Source organism: Nicotiana tabacum, chromosome 12 (genome assembly GCF_000715075.1).
Source record: "Nicotiana tabacum cultivar K326 chromosome 12, ASM71507v2, whole genome shotgun sequence".
In the NCBI taxonomy this organism is placed as follows: domain Eukaryota; kingdom Viridiplantae; phylum Streptophyta; class Magnoliopsida; order Solanales; family Solanaceae; genus Nicotiana; species Nicotiana tabacum.
In genome coordinates this window covers 60636756-60657295 of record NC_134091.1, presented here as the reverse complement: position 1 = coordinate 60657295, position 20540 = coordinate 60636756, and the positions used below count along the sequence as shown (strand labels likewise).

The window sequence follows — 20540 nt, the reverse complement described above, 5'->3', positions numbered from 1 at the left end:
CCAAAAGAATTAATGGGATACAATGACAATAAAGGCAAAAGAAGCCAATAATTTTAATAAAATGTGCTAGAAGCCAATCAAATCCATTCGTATATCCATATGTAACCAGTCACAAACAAGTGTGAAAAAGAAGAGTCTAGATTCAAAGTGTGATTCTTTTGGACATAAGAGATCGAAATAGGTGAAAAACAAAATTGGTAACCTTTCTATATATATAACGCCCTTTTAAAGGGCGCTATATTTTAACGTCAGTTTTGTCCGTTAAGGACATTTTAAGGCATAACGCTTTAAATAAATGCGCTATGCATCTGCCTCTTTTGTTCATTTTCTCTCACCTTTTATCCTTCTCTTTCTTTTCAATTTCCTTCTCTATTTTCATTAGTTCTTTTCTCTCTACTTTGAAAATTATATTTTATAAAAATATTTTTCAAAAAAAATATTTTTGATGATAAATAATTTGTGTTAATTAATTTAAAATAACTTCTGAGCAATAATTAGTGTTTGACCTAGTTTTTAAATATTATTTCTAAGTGTATTTTTTTAAAAATAGTTTTCAAAAATGTATTTTTGGGAAGAACCTACTTTTTCCTGCTTATTAAAAATTCCTTCTGCTTCTACTCAAAAGTATTTTTTTTATTCCTTCTAACAGCTTGTTTGGATGGTTGTTACATATGATGAAATGTGCCGCTTTACGTAATGATCGATTTGATGTAGTCACGTTGTTACCTTGTCTTTTCTCTTAGTTCACCTTTCATTATTATTAAATAATTCTATGGCCAAACGGGTCCTAAGATAATGCTTACATAAAATAATTTCTTGACTTTTTATTTAAAAAATTCGAATACATTTTCTTATGCTATTATTTTTCCTTTTTCTTGCAAATAGTAATGTATTCCTGCTATATTTGGCTTTTCAAGTTAAACTGTGACCAATAAATAATTCAAAAAGAAAAAAGAAATTGTTAGTGATATATTAAGATAAAAAACTTTCATATTTGATTATCAGGATAAAGATACTAATCTTATGATAAAATATATTATTGTATTGAATTTTATTATTGATATAAATATTACTCCCCCCATTTCAATTTATGTGAACCTATTTAACAACCATCCAAACAAGTTGTTAGAAGGAACCAAAAAAAATATTTTTGAGTAGAAGCAGAAGGAATTTTTGATTAGCAGGAAAAAGTAGCTTCTTTCCAAAAATATATTTTTAAAAATTATTTAAAAAAAAATACACTTAGAAATAACTTTTAAAAACTAGGCCAAACATTAATTACTGCTCAGAATTTATTTTAAATTAATTAGCACAAATTATTTATCATCAAAAGTATTTTTTTTGAAAAATATTTTTAGAAAATGTAATTTTCAAAGTAGAGAGAAAAAAACTAATGAAAATAGAGAAGGAAATTGAAAAGAAAGAGAAGGATAAAAGGTGAGAGAAAATGAACAAAAGAGGCAGATGCATAGCGCATTTGTTTAAAGCGTTATGCCTTAAAATGCAAACGCTCGGTATAATGTGATTATTTACCGCGCTATACTTTAACGGACAAAACTGACGTTAAACTATAGCGCCCTTTAAAAGGGCGTTATATATAGAAATGTTACCAATTTCTTTTTCACCTATTTCGGTCTCTTGTGTCCAAAAGAATCACACTTTGGTTCTGGACTCAAAAAAGAAATATCTTTTTTGTATTTTTTCAAGAACGTTCAAATGAATACAGAGGTGTATGCAATGTATTTTTTTCGTATGTATATTCATCTTTTTGCCTCTTGAATTTTTGAAAATTTGAAAATCTATATAACAACTAGGAGTACAATTATAATTTTAACTTTTCTCATTCAAAAAGTATTTGGTATTTAACCTGGGCCTACATAAATTTGCCATTCAAGGAAGCAAAAGAAATTGAAAAGCAGTAAACAAGAGTGGGTCCTACTTAGGACCAAAAAGATTGTTTTCCAAACTTCTTCATTCTTCTCTTCCTTAAAAGTCATTTAAATCAAATGTTCTCTCTCCCTCTCCTAAACTTTCTTTAATTTTTCCAAGATTTTCCATTTTTTGGATTACCCAATTGGGAAATATTAACTGGGTAGTAAAGATATTTCGCTAAAGGGTTGATTTGGATGGGGCACCATATACATGTCAATTTGGTTCTTTTAACTGTAAGTCACTGTTAAGTTGAAATCTTATTTCTCTTTTTTAGCTTTCTGTTTTGCTGATTGTTAATATTTATTGTTTTTTTTAAAGTCCACGATCTTGTTATTTTCTTTGATTATGATCTATGATACAGATTTTTTTTCATTTTAATCAGACTGTACTTGGGGTTACTACCAATTCTCTTTTCGTCTTTGTGAATTAATCTTATTTTTTGGTTTTGTTTACGGCATTGCAATTTGGTTCACAACTTCTTTTCGCTCTCTGAATGTAAGTTCTTAGAGAATTTACAGTATATAAGTTCGAGGCAAACTTCTTAATGAATATAAGAAGAATTCTCTTTTTCTTTTTCTTCTTTGCTGACAAACTGATTCTGTTAATTTGTGATTCAAGAAGAAGTGTTGATATTTGAAATCTAGGACAGCTTTAAAGTTTTCTAGATTTTCATTGGCGGCTATTATTTAAACGAGTGGGCAGTGCAGGGGTTTTCTTTTTTTCCCTTTTTTCAATCTGTGTTATTTTCTGTCCTTTTTATCTTAATCTCTTGTTTTCATTTCCTACCCGGACTAATTCGGATTTTTGTCGCATAAGGCCTCGCGGAAAAGCGCTGCCTATTCGGTTCTTTTCCATTCCAGGATTTTAACCGGAGATTATTCATCCCACCACAACCTTTGGTGGTCCTTATTATTGTAAAGAAATATTTGTTTTTCTTGTAACGTGCAAATGGTTTTATCTCATTTGTTTTTTAGGGCCGAATCATGAGTTTGGATGGGAAATCCCGATTTACTTCCTGCTCTTTAATTCATGGTAATTGGTATATAGGTTTGTGCCTAAAGTTAGTTATAATTGTAGCAACTGCTATCCTACTTATAAACAGAAAAAAAGAGAATAATAGTAACTGTTATCCTCTTTATGTTTTTCTTAATATAATGATTCAAGATTACATCCCTGTTTGTGGCTAGTCATTGTTATACTGAAACCGCCGAACTGTCATGCTATAATGTTTGTTTTCTGTCGGTTCTATCATATTTATATCATTGTTTTAACAGTTGTACCCCCTCCATCACATATCTTCTGTAACTTATTAGTTTGTCACCCAATTTAGAAATGTTGTTTATGTTCTATACTTCAAAAACTATGACATATAAACGTGGGCTTTTCTTGGAAACTAGCCAATGAAATTTTTTTATAGAGAGAGCTTCTTATAGAACTTTATACATGGTGACGGCCTAATAATGCTAATATGAAGTCAATAAGCGTTCTCATAGACTTGGTCGTCTTCATATGAAAGATTAGGTTGCCGCATCATATAACTCTTTTTTTGTTGAGAGGATGACTCTGTTTTTGTTTGTTTAAGTTGTTCACTTCACATTATTGACTTGGCTGTGGTAAGTTTGCAGGTCTAAGATATTCCTGGCGTCCAATAAAATTTGTGTCAATACTGTGGTGCTCAATAAACAAAGCCGGGTGGAAGCGAAACTGGAAAGTGGAAATTCCTTAAAATTTTGCAGGGATTCTGAACAATTGTGCCAATTTTGCAGTGGAACACAAGAGAATGCAAGTCTGATGATCAATCCAGCTGCTTCATTACAAAGCATAAACAGCTATGGCTCATGTTGCAGTACGCTCTCCTTTCTTTATCTCATACTTTGACATATTAGTTACATTTATCATACACTTTAAGCTGATTCCTTATTTTGTGACCATTCAGGTGATTTTTCAGTTGATGCAAACACAGATGGGAGGTTAGTTGTAATTAGTTATGTTATTGTTTTTCTTAGGTGGAGGTTAAGTAGAGAGGCTGATTGTTCTGGTTTGAATAATGAATGAGCCTACTTATTTTGACTTGATTTCCCTTTTTGGCTTTTTATCAGGGTTTATGTAGATACATGTAGTACAGACAGCAGTCAAGAAGATTCCAGTTATGCTACATGCATAGGAAGGAATGTAGAACTAATGAGAACTGGTAATTCCGAGGAACCCAAGGATAGTAGAAGGGAAAGATATGATGATGACGAAGCTGGAACCTCTTGTAATGATGAATTTGATGCCCAGTTCTGGCTGCCCCCACAACCAGAAGATGGTGATGATGATATTGAGGGCAGTGTGGCTAATTATGACGACGACGATGATGAATGTGGTGATGGTCGGAATTGGGGCAGGCCAGCATCTTTAATCAGCTTCGGTGAAGAAGGTTTTGGTAGTTATAAGTTTAAAGAGGAAAGGCAAAAGGCATTGCAAGAAGTAATGAATGGGAAGCTTAAGGCCCTTGTTAGTGACCTTCTTAAATCTGTTGGTGTCGCCACTTCGGGGAAAGAAGGTGATAACTGGGTTGATATAATCACTTCCTTGTCATGGGAGGCTGCTTCATTTGTGAAGCCTGATGCTACAGAAGGAAAGATGAATCCTTTAGAATATGTGAAGATAAAATGCATTTCAACTGGTTCTCCAAGCCAAAGGTATCACTCTAGCCACCATTCCCTTATCTATGTTATACTTACTCCATTCCTCATTGATTCAAATCTAGGAAAATTAGATATTAGGCAGTGTTCATTCATCAATTCTCCTTTTCATTTGGTTTCCTCTGCCATGCTTTCATTAATGTCCATTATCGCACTTCTTCCAAAAAATTGACTGTCTTTTGGAATTTTGAAAACGGAGGTACAATGGCATCTGAACAATTAGACTTCAAAAGGGTTTTCAAAAAGACGACCAAAAATTGAAAAACCTTACAAAAAGGCATGGTTTTCTATGCAAAACACCCAAGCTTCTATACATATAGAAACCTCGTATGGTCCACTCACTGTAACATGCAGTATTATTGTAAAATTTATAATGATAAGTGCTTATTCAAACTAAGACTTTGGGATGGATGGATCACCAAATTCTCCAGGCTTAACGGATTTGTTTTTTGTAGTCGTTTTGTCAGGGGCCTGGTCTTTAAAAAACATGCTGCGCACAAGCACATGCCAACAAAGTACGACAAACCTAGGTTGCTTTTGATCCAGGGTGCACTAGGGCTCTCTTCAAGTGAGTTGTCATCATTTGAGTCCATGCAACAGGTAAACAACAATTCTGCGGTGTGTCAAATCACCAAAATGAGCATATTCTTTGGCTAGTGATTGTCTTTTTTTGTTTATTTATGTTACCAGGAGATAGATAGTGAGAAATCTATCCTCGATATGATAGAAAGGTACCAACCGAATGTGGTTTTAGTGGAGAATGCTGTTTCTCGTAGCATACAGGAATCTATTTTGAAGAAAGGATTAACTTTAGTCTTTGATATGAAACAACATCGCTTGGAGAAAGTTGCTCGTTGCACAGGTTCATTATCTGCTGATGTATTGGTTGGCCGAAAGCTCATGCAGTGTGATTCCTTTCATTTCGAAAAGTTTGTAGAAGAACATTCTACTTCTGGTGATGCCGGGAAAAAGCCTAGCAAAACATTGATGTTTATTGAGGGCTGTCCTACTCGTCTGGGATGTACAGTGAGTGTGCTTATTTTCTGTTTTCTTTTGATTGATGATTTCTAATGTGTTACTGATAGTGGGATCATGCATTTATCTGTTAGCTTGTTCTGAATTAAGTTGGAAGGAGATACATCTTTCTCCAGTGCACTACAAAAAGTACAGAATATTGCATTGTGAACCTTACAAATCTTCACTTCGTTGTGCTCATTAGCCATATTGTCAAATTCCTTGTTACATCTTTTTAAGATTGATGACATGGCATAACTTATCAAAAAGAAAAAGATTGATGACATGGCATATACAAGGTGGCAATGAGTTTGTGTAACCGAAATAATTGGTGTATCATAATAAGCTTGTGTAATTGGATAATTAGTTATCGTCAATTGTTTTGAAATAGATTTCTTTTATAAGATCGGATTGCATTTTGAAGGAGGTGGTTATGCATTGATAAATAAGCATTCTGAATTTCACTTTGGTGTTATGACTCCTTGAAAAATTAAAGACAGTTTGGCACATCGTTATCTCTCTTTGTAGTAACATTGTTCGTGCACATACACACTCAACAATTGTGGGAGCTGTTATACTCGGGAGTTCCTATTTGATGCTAGATTTTGACTGATGCTTCCCTTTCCTTTTTGTCTTGCTGAGTAAAACTTCAAACTATTTCTTAATTTACGAGTTTTCAGAAGATTTTGAAATTATAACATAACTTGTTAAGTTTATTGTCTTAGCTAACTGGTTTTGCTATTAACTATGGAGTTACCTTAATCTGGTACTGCCCGGATGACTAACCAAAAAGAACATCAATATTAATGATAATTTGACTCCATGAACAATTGAACAAAATGCTGCTGAATTAGCTTATTCAGGTCGCATGGACCGTCTACTCGGTGTTTCCTTATCCCTTGTCTGCTACATCCGGAGCATTTAGTTGTTGTCCACTGAATGTTAACTTTTTGGGCAGATTTTGTTAATGGGATCTAACAGTGTTGAATTGAAGAAGATTAAACGTGTAGTCAAAGATGATGCGATTGTCGTGGCGTACAATTTAATCCTAGAGACTTCTTTTCTCCTGGATCAAAAAGCAATGTTCTCAACTCTTCCTCTTAGCCAGGAGGTGAATCTAACACTTGGTAATGAAACAGCATCGGTTACTGATGGACAAGGAATTATATCTAATGCTGAGGAGCATGTCGGTGAAACCAGTTCTTCCTCTACAGTTGATATTCCAATATCTAGTGGCTTCCATGAAGACATAAATCTTAAGTTAGACACAGAAAGCGAATCTCTACCATATGAGCCATACAACCCAGTCGTTCTATCTGGATTATCATCTATCTCATCCTCCGTCAGAAGGATTGTGGGGGATAAATTTCCTCTCTTCTCCACCTCTCGTCAATCCATGTCCTCATATCTTAGTTTTAATGGAGCCACGAAAGATGATCAGGGCCAAGCTGATGTTCAAGTTTCTAATGTGCCTGATTTGATTAATCATAATGATGCAGAACAAAAACCGAGTTCTAATGAGGTGAATGCACCTGAAAAGGAGCAATATCATACTCCACTTGTGCCACAGGAAGAATCTTTGGAATCACAAGTATCTGGTGAAAAGCTTGAAGACCAAGAGAAGGATGACATGGCATCGTCATTGGATTCTGAGAGTATTTTGGTTCTGATGTCCTGCCGGAATGCTTCAAGAGGGACTATGTGTGAGCATAGTCGTTTTTCTCGGATTAAGTTCTATCGAGATTTTGATATTCCCCTCGAAAAGTTTTTGCAGGATAATTTGCTAAATCAGGTGCATATAACTCAACTTTTCTCCACTTCAAACTCTTTCTTTGCATTAAGGTTCTTTCAGTTAAATTCACATCATTTGAGGTGGCTTTAATAATCCAAACCTGTCTAATGGAATATCGCTGAAAGGGACTGCATTAATTATGTATTTTCTCGAGCTGGCAACATTTGCTTATGTTGTTCACAAAGAAGCTCTTTTTTTCTGCAGAAGCAGTGCAAGACCTGTGGTGAATCCCCTGAAGCTCACATTTTTCATTATGCGCATCACAACAAGCTCCTAACCATTCAAATTCGGCATCTTCCCATGGACAAGGGCCTGCGAGGTGAACGTGAAGGGAAACTCTGGATATGGAGTCGTTGCTGTAAATGCAAATCCCAGAGTGGAAGCTCATTATCCACAAAAAGAGTGTTAATATCCACTTGCTCACGTGGTTTTTCTTTTGGAAAGTTTTTGGAGCTCAGTTTCTCAAATTCCTCTTTTTTTAGTAGACTGTCTCCCTGTGGTCACTCCTTTGATAAGGATTTCCTCTACTTCTTTGGGTATGACTACTTAACATAGTTCCATTCTCCTTTCTTTGTGAAGTAGTAGTTTGTTATATTTATACATTTGTATCCAGTGGCTATCTATCCATCAGAAGCTTCTATCCCCCCCCCTTTTCCCTTTGATCTGACATCATTTTTTTCGTATTGATCGTCAGATCTGTCTTATGAGATAAATAGCCATGTTGATTCATGAGAGGATTTTTCTCGTATTTCATCTGTCCTCTCTGAAGATATTCATGTCATCTGTAAACATGTGCAGGTTAGGGCGAATGGTTGCTATGTTCAAGTACTCTACTGTAACTACTTATTCCGTGTTTCTTCCTCCCAAGGAGCTGGAATTTAGCAGTTCCGTTAAAGGAGAATTTCTTAAGCAGGACTTTGATGATGTATGTGCTCTTATGATTGTGGGATCCTGTTTTTATGTACCCATGCTTTTGTATGCTTTTGTATATTTGGCTGAACGTGGAATCTGCATGTGGTATTGTTTAAATTGACCTAGGATTTCCTTTCTTTCTTAAACTAGGTGCACATGAAAGGGATTATGATGTTTCTTGATGTAGAAAAAGCTCTGAAGGCAGTAAAGTCTCGTCTTGGAACAGTGCTAAATCTTCAAGGATCAATTAAGGATTTTTCTGAAATTGAAAACATGTTGAAGGAAGAGAGATCTCAGTTTGAGGTTAGATCCTTTCTGCTACATTCTAGGATTTTACTTATTTTTATAGTAATTTATTGGATGAACCATGTTGGATTGAGGCATTGCCATAGTGATTAGTTCCCTTTTGCTGCTGTTCTAGGATTTAATTTGATCAACCATGGTGGATTTATCCATCATAATTGAGTCTCAGTTTCAATTTCAGAAACTTATTTTTCTTTTTCTCATATATGGAATCAATTTCAGGTTGACGTACAAAATGTAGTTAAGAATGGGAGTCAGGATGTTGTGGTTTATAAATTTCTAAGCTCGAACAGAATACGACTGGATCTTCTGCTTGAGGCGTGTGTGTGGGATCGCCGTCTTCATTCATTGCTATCTTCTTATTATACGGATGGTGATCCCAAAGGCATTAACCCGAAGCAATCCACAGTGCCAGATATTGAACCTATTAGCCACAAAGAGCAACAAGTAAAGTGCAGTGTTGAAGGAGATACTAATGAGGCAGTAGCTAATCTGGGAAGAGGTGACATAACTTTGGACGATTCTCATGATCTGAATATTGAGTTCACTGAGGATTCTTCTGCAGAGGAAAACAATGGGACAGAAACCATTGAAGAAAGTTGTGAATTTTTGAACCATAATTGTGATCTGAAATTGAACCTGGTATCTGCCGAAGCAAATGGTTCTCTCATTGCAGAAATTCCTATTGATGCTAATCTTAGTGGATTTAGAGAAGAAAGCGCATCATCAATTTCATCTGCTTTTGCTGAAGTTACTGAGTTATCTGCTGCAGCAAAAATAACTGCAAATGGATTATCTGTCGAGGATCCTGCAGAGAAATCTAATTGTTCACATTCTGGCGACGAAAATAATCTACAATCGAATCTTCCTTCACCCACTAATTGTTCACATTCTGGTGATGAAAAACTAAGTCTTTCTAGTGTTGATGGGAGGACTGGCAGAGATTCTATGGATCCTCAATTGGACAATATTGAGAATGATAAAGGGTGGTGGGCTCCATTCCCTGAAATTCGGCGTGAATACGTGAAGGATCTGCAGAGAGGTTACCCGCTAAAGTTGGGATCCATCACAACCCATGCGGTAGAAACTACAGCTTACAAACTTGTTACTGATGAGGGTGCAAAGTTGCACATTCCCATTGGAAGTGAGAAGTACGTTTTGTCTGATTATGAAGATGAAGTTTCAAGCATCATCGCTTGTGCTTTAGCAAGGCTGAGGGATTTGCCAATTGTGTGTGAAGATCTTGGAGATGATGGAAGGAAAGATGGAGGAATGGATGGTAATGCATATGAGAGTTCGAAAAGCTTAATGCGATTATTCTCACTGACTTCTCCTCATTTCTCCTCAACTAGTTCTTTAGATTTAGAGGGGATTCAGTCTTCCCAAGTTTCAGAACAAACACGCTCATCTAGTTTAGATGGGTTAGATATGTTAAATTCTGCTGCTGTTCATCCGGAAATCTCCTTTGGTTCGGGAAAATTGCCTGGGAAGCATAAATACTCAGTTATGTGTCTCTATGCTAGCCATTTTTCTCGTTTGCGAGGTCGATGTTGCCCATCTGAAGTTGATTATATTGCTTCTCTAAGTAGGTGTAGGAAGTGGGATGCGAAAGGTGGGAAAAGTAAATCCTTGTTTGCCAAAACTCTCGATGACCGGTTTATCATCAAAGAAATCTTGAGAACAGAATTTGACTCGTTCTTGAAGTTTGGTCGTAGTTATTTTGAGTACATGGAACAATGCTACGAGAAGGGCAATCAAACCTGCCTTGCAAAAGTTCTTGGCATTTATCAGGTTTGTTAATCAGCTACAAACTTCATTTTCTGGCTATTAGAATAGAACTGATTTTCTACTTGCCAGCACAGTGCACATGCTCCTGTTGCATTTTTGTCTCAGTTTTTGTGTTTTGCAGGTCATAGTAAGGCCAACAAAAAGTGGGAAAGAGACAAGACATGATGTCATGGTGATGGAGAACCTTTCATTTGGAAGAAATATTACTAGGCAATATGATCTAAAAGGAGTTCTGCATGCTCGATTTAATTCAGCTGGCAATACTGCAGGAGATGTTCTTTTGGACCAAAATTTTGTGAATGACATGAACATCTCTCCTTTATATGTTGGAATGAGATCAAAGAGGCATTTGCAACGAGCCGTGTGGAATGACTGTGGCTTCCTCAATGTAAGTTTTGCATGACATCCTACTAATAAATTACCTGTAGCCCATATTTACCAAATCATAATTGTGCTAAAAGGCATGTGACTTCTGCTTATGATAAACAATGTGTTGTTGCAATTGTATGGTTTAGCTTCTAAACTGGTATCATTTTCTGAATAACAGTCAGTCAATGTGATGGACTATTCTTTACTTGTTGGAGTGGATACTGAGCGACGCGAACTTGTTTGTGGCATCATTGACTATCTCAGGCAGTACACATGGGACAAACAACTTGAGAATTGGGTCAAATCCTCGCTTGTGGTTCCGAAGAATCAGCTTCCTACTGTCATCTCCCCAAGGGAGTATAAAAAGAGATTTAGAAAGTTTATCGACACACATTTCCTAAGTGTTCCGGAAAATTGGTGCTCCCAAAGACCTTCAAATCTTTCCGTACTTTGTGGCATAGCTGGTAGTAATGAAGATGCTAAGTCTAAAGGTCAAGAGGAGCACAGACATGAGCACCAATCAACTGCTCATGGAAACCAAAACGATACTATTACCTGATTTCTATTTTTTTTCTTTTTGGTGGTTTCATTTTCTTACCATAGTAGCTACTACATATATTATCCAGCCATTAATTTCTGTACATAGCTGCTAGGATGCTCCTTGTCCTAGCACCTAGGTATATATTATACCCCCTCTCATTTCTGCGATTTTTTATAGCAAGTTTATGGGGATGGTTTCATTCTTGATTCTTTTAAGGTCATTTTAGGTTGAATATAGTAAGTCTGCTGAGTAATTGTAAAAAAAGGCATCCTTTGGAACAGTTACAGCTGCACTAGCTTTTATAGTATTTGCTGTAAGAAGATAATACATTGTTTTCTGATCTTTCCTGAGTTGCTAAATTTCCAGTCGCTTCTCTTTGCTCATTCTCTCTCTGATATGAATATTTTGCAATGCTCTAGGATTATTCCTTTAAATATTTTGTTTATTTATCTGTATTCTGTCTCTTTGTGCATGTGTTATTTTGGCATGGGCATTAGCGACAAAGATCAAATAACAAACGTAGGAAAGCCAAAGCAATGATTATAAAAGCACACAAATGCAAGCATACAAACATGTGTCTGTGTATGGATATGTATATATGTGTGTGTATTTACAAGCATATACATGCACACATACATAGTAAAGCCTCTAAATTTTACAGAAAGAAAATAAAAGGAATACCTCTCTAGTGTATGGCTTGGCGGAGATCATGAAATCAAGCATTTCCCCGTTTTCATTTTTTATTTGTTGGTATAATCATCTGGTATCACCGGCTTGACTAATTCAGATGTGCGCCACATAGGGCTAATTAAAGGAGAAGGGCGGGAAGCTTTCCCATTTTCTGCTAGATGCATACCTCTTTGTAGGAAATTGATGTTTTCTTCATAGAAATCAAAGAAAGAAAGCACCCCCTTTTCTGTCTAATATCAGAAGTTAATACATGGAGAGGAAAAGATGATGCCCATATATCCGATGAAAACAAAGGGACACTTGGCTATGTTTGAGTTGAAATTGGACTAGCCTCTCTTCCCTAAAACAAGGTTGTGGGGTAAACGCAAAAAAATAGTTGTTAAAAAGTATGGGATCACGTTTCAATTTTCACGGATTTCCTATTATTCTACTTTACATATTTGCAAAAACATTGTTTTACTAACCCTCCCCCTCCTTCTTGATGTAACTTTCACCTTGATATAAAAGAAATTTCCCATCACGTTTTGCATTTACTGTTTGAAAAGCCACTAGTTTTTTCCTTTTACTTGTTTGGGACTTAGATGTATTGTTTTGGATAATAGAAAATCAAAATCTAACAAACAGCAAAGCAATTTTTCTTGCTGGAATCACTAATTGGGAAGATTGTTAATTGATCTTAACAATGTTATCAGAAGCTGTAATGGGGAATGGAAGTTATGCTGAGTTGAAAGCTGCAATTGACAACAGCCTCATTCAATGAACATACATTCAAGACAAATTCATAGCTTCATTAATCACATATACTCAGCACATTTCATCTCATGGACAGCTTGAATAGCCCCGCCCTTACTACATATTTTTAGGAACTGGCGGATTTGCTTAGCTAAACAAAAACGTTTTGCAAAACAATGATTATTAGTGTGTACTATGAACCCCTTTTTTTGGGCTAAAGACTTGTAGGAAAAAGACCTTAAAGGAAATCTAGACTATTTCCTTCTTGTGATATGAAGCATGTATGATGTATAATTACCTTTTGAAGAAAAGAATAAAAGAATAAAAAATCTTATCAAGCACAATGGCAACGAAGTGGAACTGAGACACCGGGAGGTTTCCTCTTCTCGCGGATAATAACCTCTTTAATCATGGGCAGTTTCTGGTGAACCTTTCTCCATATGTAATTTATAGCACCATTTGGATGTATAGGACCAATTCCACCCAGTTGACCATTTTCATACTCGAAAATGGGCTGCACCTGAGCCATTTTACGTCGAAACTTATCCTTTTGCTCGTCAGAGTAGCTCCTAAGATGGTTCACGAGCCAACTTGGCCGAAGTGCATCACTAACTGCTACAAACAGCGAAAATTCTGAATAATCCACCATCCCTTCAAATGGGAGCTCAATGATGTCACTAACAATGACGGGAATACAAAGACTTTGAATGGCATCAAACAGTCGGCACGAGGTTGGTGTGTCCCCTGCCGGGTGCAAGCAGAACTCTGAAGTCCTCATACCCTTTATAGACTGCTCCTTCCCAGTGGCATTTGGAAAGCCTTCCTCCATCACCACCCCGGGTTCATTTATTAGCAAGTCCCAAAGCTTTTCTCGAACGATGCCTCCCTGCACACAGAAAAATACTTAATGACCTAAAACTAGCGAGCAAGAAGAGCGATGTTATCGTCTAATGTAGGCACTTTGACAGGCAAAAAAGCCAAGACAACGTTGCACGTGTGGTCAAGCACAGCATACAACAGAATTGTGTAAGTCCTTTTTATGCTTCACCCTAACAATGATTTTTCCAATCAATTAGTACTTAATTGTATTCAGAAAAGTTTCTGGAAACAGAGCAAGTTCATTTACAGTAGGCCAAAATCTGATGACAGAATAGTCCATACCATCTGCATTGTGATCAAAAGGAGTTCCAGTCATATCTTGTGAAGAAGCTCACAAGTAAAATAGATCATTCACCCAGTATGATTGCAAGCAGGAAGCAGACTATATTCATATGGACGTCCCGGAGAGCTCAATAATACTACCAATGCATATATTTATTTCCCCTGAAGCAAAGAAAGTTTTTTTTTTCTGTTTGTCTGTAATATAAGGGCAAAAGAGGCAGTAAATAGCTACACGGCACGACGACATCTTTAAGTGACCAAAAATTTTGCATTGTTATTTATTAAGAGACTAAGAAACAGCACCATGGTATAATTCAAACACCTTGTTTTTCTTTTTTTCTCCCTTTCTTTTTGATAACGGTAGCATCCAGATCAGTTTGCGCACACTTCAATTATTCTACCTGATGCCTGCTAGCTCCCACCACGGCTTAAGCAAATGCGAAGAAATCATCTAGTGTTTTTTGTCTCAAATGGAATTTGAACCTTCGTCTCCCATGATTTTCACCTACTTTGTTGACTATTAGGCCATACCCTTGGGTTCAAACAACCTGTCTTCTACCGGGCATTGGTATAATTCAAGCTCCTAGTTTTCTCCCAAGCTTTAAAAATGTTCCCTTGGTGAAGTCATTCCCCAAAGTTTGAAATCCAAACTTTTCAAGGTATTTAAATTGGATATAAAGTTATTCATAAAATAGTTGACTTGACAGATCGTACACAGGCAATATTGTTAGAAGCAGGTAGCAGATTATATTTAGCTAGAGTTCTGGAAAAAGTTAATAATACTGACCCGATGCCTATGTTTAGCTCCTTTGAAATAGAGAAGGGTTTCCCGTTTCTTGTTTTCAGATAAGGGCAAACGAGGAAGTAGGTGCGTATAAGGCACGATTACATCCTTCAGCAACGAAACTTGGGTGTGATGTATCATGTCAGATGAACTCTCATTAGACGCTTTTGAGTCAAGCTTGTACCACCCACCAAAATCTACCACCAGAAGAACTGCTGGAGCAACCTCAGCCTTCACATGCCACATTGCAACAGGGTCTGCCAAAGAATGCTTCAAGTTGTAAAATAACCTGACATTGCAGAGACTAAATTATAAGATTCTAAGATGTTCCACTTCCCTCTTTTTTTTTCAGGCAGAACATAATTGGGAAAGAACAATTACACAGTCAATAGAAAAGCAGGCTGGCGAGACGATTTTACAAATTGGAACTCGGGATTATTTGCTACAATAGTTCATGGTCAGACATGAGTTTTAGAATCAGTTACATAACTACACATGATAAACAGACAAAGCAACTGAATAAAACAGCATATCGTGTCAAATTCAAGGTGGAGCAGAGGATCAGCGATGAAAAATGTGTGCAGTATAATTTATTTGATCACAACTGCATTGGACTAAATAATATGGGTGGAAAAGGAAAGGAGACTATTTTAAGTGAAATAGCAAGATGCAGATCACTCAAACAAAATACCATCAAAATATTAGTGCACTTCACCAGATATGTCATGAAGAATTAACTCAGATGCAACTGAAGAATCTCCCTTAGGAGCATTGCTCAATTATGCAAAAGATAAGCAGGGCAAGACCTTCTCTACCTAAGTCAATACATCACTTTTCACACCCAAACAAATCCCCGTGCCCCTAAGAAGGTCTCCAAGCAGTCCAACTCAGCCCTGCTTATTATGTTTGCTTCAAAAGATTCAAGCATAAGCACTTTCAATAAGTACATATTTGACAAATCGAAGAATTGTTACTGAATCTAATTAAACTCTTTTAGGCTCGTAGTTACTACTTGGCATATATTTTGTAAGTCAGCAGCTCCCCAATAAAAAATAAGAAACCAAAACCTAAAATCAGACAGCTCGCTTAAACCACAAGCTTTCTGTGATGTAGACTGATAAAAAATGCAGGCTCTATTATAATCAGAAGTGCCCCTATCAGGATGATTTTATACAACATTCTAAGTTGTTTTGCAAGATACCAGAGTCCAAGTTGGATCCGGCAAGCATAAGAACTCAGTAACTTTTAGCATTCTTTTTCAGTGACTGTTTGATAAGATAGTAGCACGAGTAAATATAGAACACAATTACATGCAAACAGTGCACAACAGCCAACATTTGTTTCTTTTTGAGAGCCATGGGATCTCAGGCTCAATTCCTAGCGGAGGCAAAAACACTACGCGAATTCTTCTCTTCTGTCAAAGCCTTGGTGGATAGAGTCGGTAACTGTGTTGGTGGGAGGTAGCAGGTAACCCGTGGAATAGTCGAGGTGTGCGCAAGCTGGTCCGGACACCACGATTATTGAAATAAAGCCAAAGTAAGTATCATGTGAGAATCTATGGATTAAATCTCACGGCTGCAGCCTGACATGTCTATCAATTGAAGCTAAGCTAAAGCCTAAAAGTTCAAGCACAACTTAAATCAGATTGATGATTGCTGCAGTTCAGTTGAAGCTGAGCTGCATCCTGAAAGACTAAGCACGATATTCACCTATTTCTTGCTATTTTGAAGAGCATTTACAAAAGAATATCAAGAAAACCTAACTGGCTCAGTTCCTTCTTTTATTTCAGGAAAAAAAAATACCTGACTTCATATGCAGATTACTTCCACACTTCGGAAGTTACTAAAACCAAAAGTTAGCACATATAGAAGAATGGAACCTCTCTAAACAAATGGTTACCCTAACTGCAAAAAGATCAAATTCTATCTCAATACCATCTATTGCAAAAGGCACTGGTGGCACCCAATAGTCTCTAATACACATCATAAAGAAAGAACTATACAAGCTTCATCCAAAACACCAATTATCCAATCTCTCAAGCACCAATGCGCAATAAACAATAACTAGAAAGATCAACAGACTCCAGGGCATAGTTATCATGACTCACAAATTCCCTACCAAATTGTTAATTGCAATCCGCAATACTAGAAATAGTACAATAGCAAACTCAAAATTTCCTTATCAAAATTGCAGTCATTCTTGTTTTACATTTTAGTAGCATTTTGTCTCCTCCAATCCAACTCAGCTTTCTATTTTTTGAGACTCTCAAATCATCTCCAAATTTAGAAAAGAATTATAACTTCATATTTCCTCAAGAACATTTATGCATCATCTCTACAGAAGCAGCATACTAAACAATCGGATAGCAGGTTAGGTAGCTAATTACTAACTTGTCCCATGGAAAAGACCTACATACAGTGTAAATTGCTAAAATGTCATGAACCAAAAATTGACTTACATCAACAGCAGCTGAAAAATTGGAGACAATTACATACAACTATGCATAAAAAGCTGTGAATTCCAGCACTTACCAGTAATAACAAACACATGATCACGTCCACCAGATCGTTTCCAAGCTTCAGTTTGCTTCACAAAATCCAAAACCATTCTTTGTCTCTCATAATCCTCATTCCTCTCCTTCTTTCTAAACACACCCTTATTTACAATCAGCTGCATCTCAGCACTCAATGTTGCAAAAAAAGGAACAAAAATCACATCAGCTTCCTCAGCACTAAACACCCTTTTAGCGAAAGATCCAATCTTTAACTTTTCTGGCGTCATCAAATCACCCAAGATCCAATACTCAGCACTGTACTGTTTGATTATTGGGTTTTCTGGATAAGGAAGTAAATTTTGAGAACTTTTGCCCGTATGGGTCTTTCTTATTTCATTGTCTACTTCACTCCCAATTCTTGAATCTGAATCTAAAGACCAGTACTTTTCAAGTAATCCATAGTTGAGGGATCTTGGAAGATCTGCTATATAAACTTTGATGGAATTATGAGATTCTTGAAAGTTGAAATTTGGGTTTATTGGGGTTGGGGAAGAGTGGAAAAAGAAGAGGGAAAGTGGTAAAATGCAGAGTATAGAGAGAGAGATGAAGAGAGAAGGGATACTGCAGGATGAATTGGTGTTCTTCAGTGGCATCATGTTGTTGTTCTTTGAGGTTCCTGTTTCATCTAGATAGGGTTTCTGTGTTGATTCAATTGATTCAAGTTGTGCGTAAATAAATGATGTTTATAGAATCTGTTTCAGTTCTATTCTTTCTGCATTTGGGATAAAAGTAGTAGTGGAATGATTGATCTAGCTTGCGTTTTTTTATCTAAAGGGTAACAAAATATTTAGACGGAGAAGACGAGAATATTTCAGTCAGTCAGACTCAGAGGTGTAATATGAAATACTCAAATTTGTGGAGAAAAATACAAAAATAATCCCTAATATTGTTTAGGATAAGTTTAAACAAAAATACTACCCTATGACTAACAGCGCTGTTTAATTAAAAAAAATATTAATTAATTTCTACGTCATCGTCCTATTCCATTTCTTTTTTTTTTTAAACTCTCCAGGATCTACGACTCGAACCCGGTCGGAGGTGGAGGTGGAGGTGCTTTTAGAGCAAGTCTCACTTGTCTCCATTTCTGTCTCCTCTTTCTTTTCAAAAATACTCCAACAACTCTCGCACACCCATTTTTTAAGCAAACAAAACTCTTACAGTTCATCACCTTCTTCTTCCTATTTCTTCCTCCACTAAATATATACATCGACACTCTTATTTTTTTCCATCACAGAAATATCATTCATCATCAATTTTTTCTTACTACACTTCACTATTTTTTACAGTAAAGTCAACGAAGTGTTTGTTATAGTCACCTTCTCCAATAAGCCGTATTCTCTCATATTCTTAGACATAGGCTCTCAAATATTCCTCTTGATTTTGCCGTCTCTTTCTTGAAATTGGCGGTGCTGATATAGCCTGATGAGCATCCTCGTACTACAGCTTAATTTATGAATCTGACCGGATGTTCAGGAAATATACGCTAAAAAATATTGCAAATGCTCAATGACCATCACCGTCGACTCTATGTTAGTGTTTATACGTTCGGGTGAAAGTTGTATGACGTAAAGTGTTGGTGACTAAAAAATTTGATAGTCTGAAAATAAAATTTAATGATGGTTGTGGTGATTATTCAAATGAAGTGCAAGGTCACAAAAAAAATGAGAGGAAGAATATGGACGCATAGACGCTTTGGAGGGGGAGGGGGAGGGGGGGGGGAAGAGGAGAGAGATTGATAAGGTGGTGCATTGTTTTGAGAAGAAGATGACGCTTGTAGAAGGAGAATTGCATTAAAAATTTAGTTTTTTGGATATGGGTTTTCGATGCGGGTGGATTTATTTTAATTTAGGTGGATTTTATCTTAGGCCAATGAGACTGATGACATGAAAATTAATTAAAGTTTTTTTTAACCAAACAGGGTTGTTTTGAGCCGAAAACAAAACGGTGAGGGTCAAATTTTAAAATAGGTGGACGAAGGGTATTATTGTATCAACTCTAATAGTTCAAGGGCAGTTTTGATTTTTTTTCGAGTTTAAAGTAATTGCTCTAATATCCTTATAAGTAGTTTTGGTTTGCCAAGAATATGCACTTCTAATTTTCATAAAATATTTTTCCATTCTAGTTGTTAGATCGACTGAGAATGGTAAAAAAAATAGGATCTAATGAAATTTCATATTTAGAGATGCAGCTTTTTTTACAGTTTTTACTATTTTTTATTTATTTCTTTTATCTAGAGAAGTGTAGCTTTTGCTTTTTTTTTTTGGATATATTTTGTCTAGTGAAGTTTTTGATTTTTTTTTTACAATTTTCATTAAATTTAACAAATGGAGTCTTTTAAATAGTTGATGAGGCCAAATATACTTACTCTTGACAAAATTTGGTAATAAAATGTGAATATATTACTAGACAACCAAACTCCAAGATTTACACAAATATACTTACTCTTAACAAAATTAAAAGATCAAAATTGTACCTTTTTTTCTTCCTAATCTTAAGGATCAGATGTGCAGAAGTTTATGTAGTATTGTTGAAAATAGATCTAGCTTAAACTTGAGGGAGCATTTGAGTTGATAATTACTCCATCCGTCTCATATTATCAGTCGTTGTTACTAAAAATAGTTGTCTCAAATTATTTGTCATTTTAGAAGTTCAAAACAAAATTAATTATTTTTTTTCTCTTTTATCCTTACTAATAATTATCCGATACCCTTACTAATAATTATCCTTGAAGACTACAAATACCTTTATTATGGATAACTTTGTTCAAATATAAATAAAGAAAGATTAAATATTAAGATATGAATAAAGGTAAAGTAGTCAAAATTTTATCCTAATTAATTTTTTTTAAGAGGCGTGTATAAGATAATTATGATAGATAATTTGAGACGGAGGGAGTAGAACAAACTCCCTGCAAACTTTTCCATCTAAATGATTTATGTATCTGATATTAAATTGATACGCGGCTCAAGTAACATGTTAATCATTTGACTCTAAGAAAGTAAGAAAGTAGAAACCGTGTTCTTTGGCTTGAGCAATCTAGTCCATAATAAGTACCTTTTTGACCTTTTTATTTTGATCCAAAATAAATACTTATCTTTTTGCATAATCAAGAAGGAAGTAATTTTATTTTTCAAAAATTTGCCTTTATTTACATATCTCAATATGTCAAGGTAACAATTAATTAAAAGTAATTTAATGAATATATTTTTTTTCTAAGAATTTGTATTTTCTTAAGGAGTGTATCAAAAACTAAAAAATAACTTATTATGAACTAGAGAGTA

The 20540-nt window shown here is 35.7% G+C and overlaps 2 protein-coding genes across 4 annotated transcripts; one reads left to right on the top strand and one right to left on the bottom strand.

Annotated features, from left to right (window-relative positions):
* The first annotated feature begins 1999 nt into the window (after nt 1–1999).
* Nucleotides 2000–11721, top strand: LOC107790510 (putative 1-phosphatidylinositol-3-phosphate 5-kinase FAB1D). 3 transcript variants are annotated; one of them, XM_016612437.2, is made up of 13 exons: nt 2000–2165; nt 3558–3778; nt 3869–3902; nt 4032–4616; nt 5075–5219; nt 5310–5645; nt 6592–7425; nt 7630–7961; nt 8224–8350; nt 8488–8640; nt 8863–10431; nt 10550–10816; nt 10976–11721. In XM_016612437.2, exons 2-13 carry the CDS (start codon nt 3724–3726, stop codon nt 11354–11356), a joined length of 4818 nt encoding a protein of 1605 aa, XP_016467923.2. In that variant the 5' UTR covers nt 2000–2165; nt 3558–3723; the 3' UTR covers nt 11357–11721. The 3 variants fall into 3 exon arrangements, with proteins under 3 accessions (XP_016467923.2, XP_016467924.2, XP_016467922.2); XM_016612438.2 differs by lacking the exon at nt 2000–2165 and adding an exon at nt 2168–2964; XM_016612436.2 differs by lacking the exon at nt 2000–2165 and adding an exon at nt 2337–2427.
* Nucleotides 11722–12795: 1074 nt separating this feature from the next.
* Nucleotides 12796–18067, bottom strand: LOC107790509 (putative arabinosyltransferase ARAD2). The gene is made up of 3 exons (XM_016612435.2): nt 17237–18067; nt 14709–14962; nt 12796–13646 (listed from the first exon to the last, which is right to left on the bottom strand). Exons 1-3 carry the CDS (start codon nt 17853–17855, stop codon nt 13095–13097), a joined length of 1425 nt encoding a protein of 474 aa, XP_016467921.2. The 5' UTR covers nt 17856–18067; the 3' UTR covers nt 12796–13094.
* Nucleotides 18068–20540: the final 2473 nt, after the last annotated feature.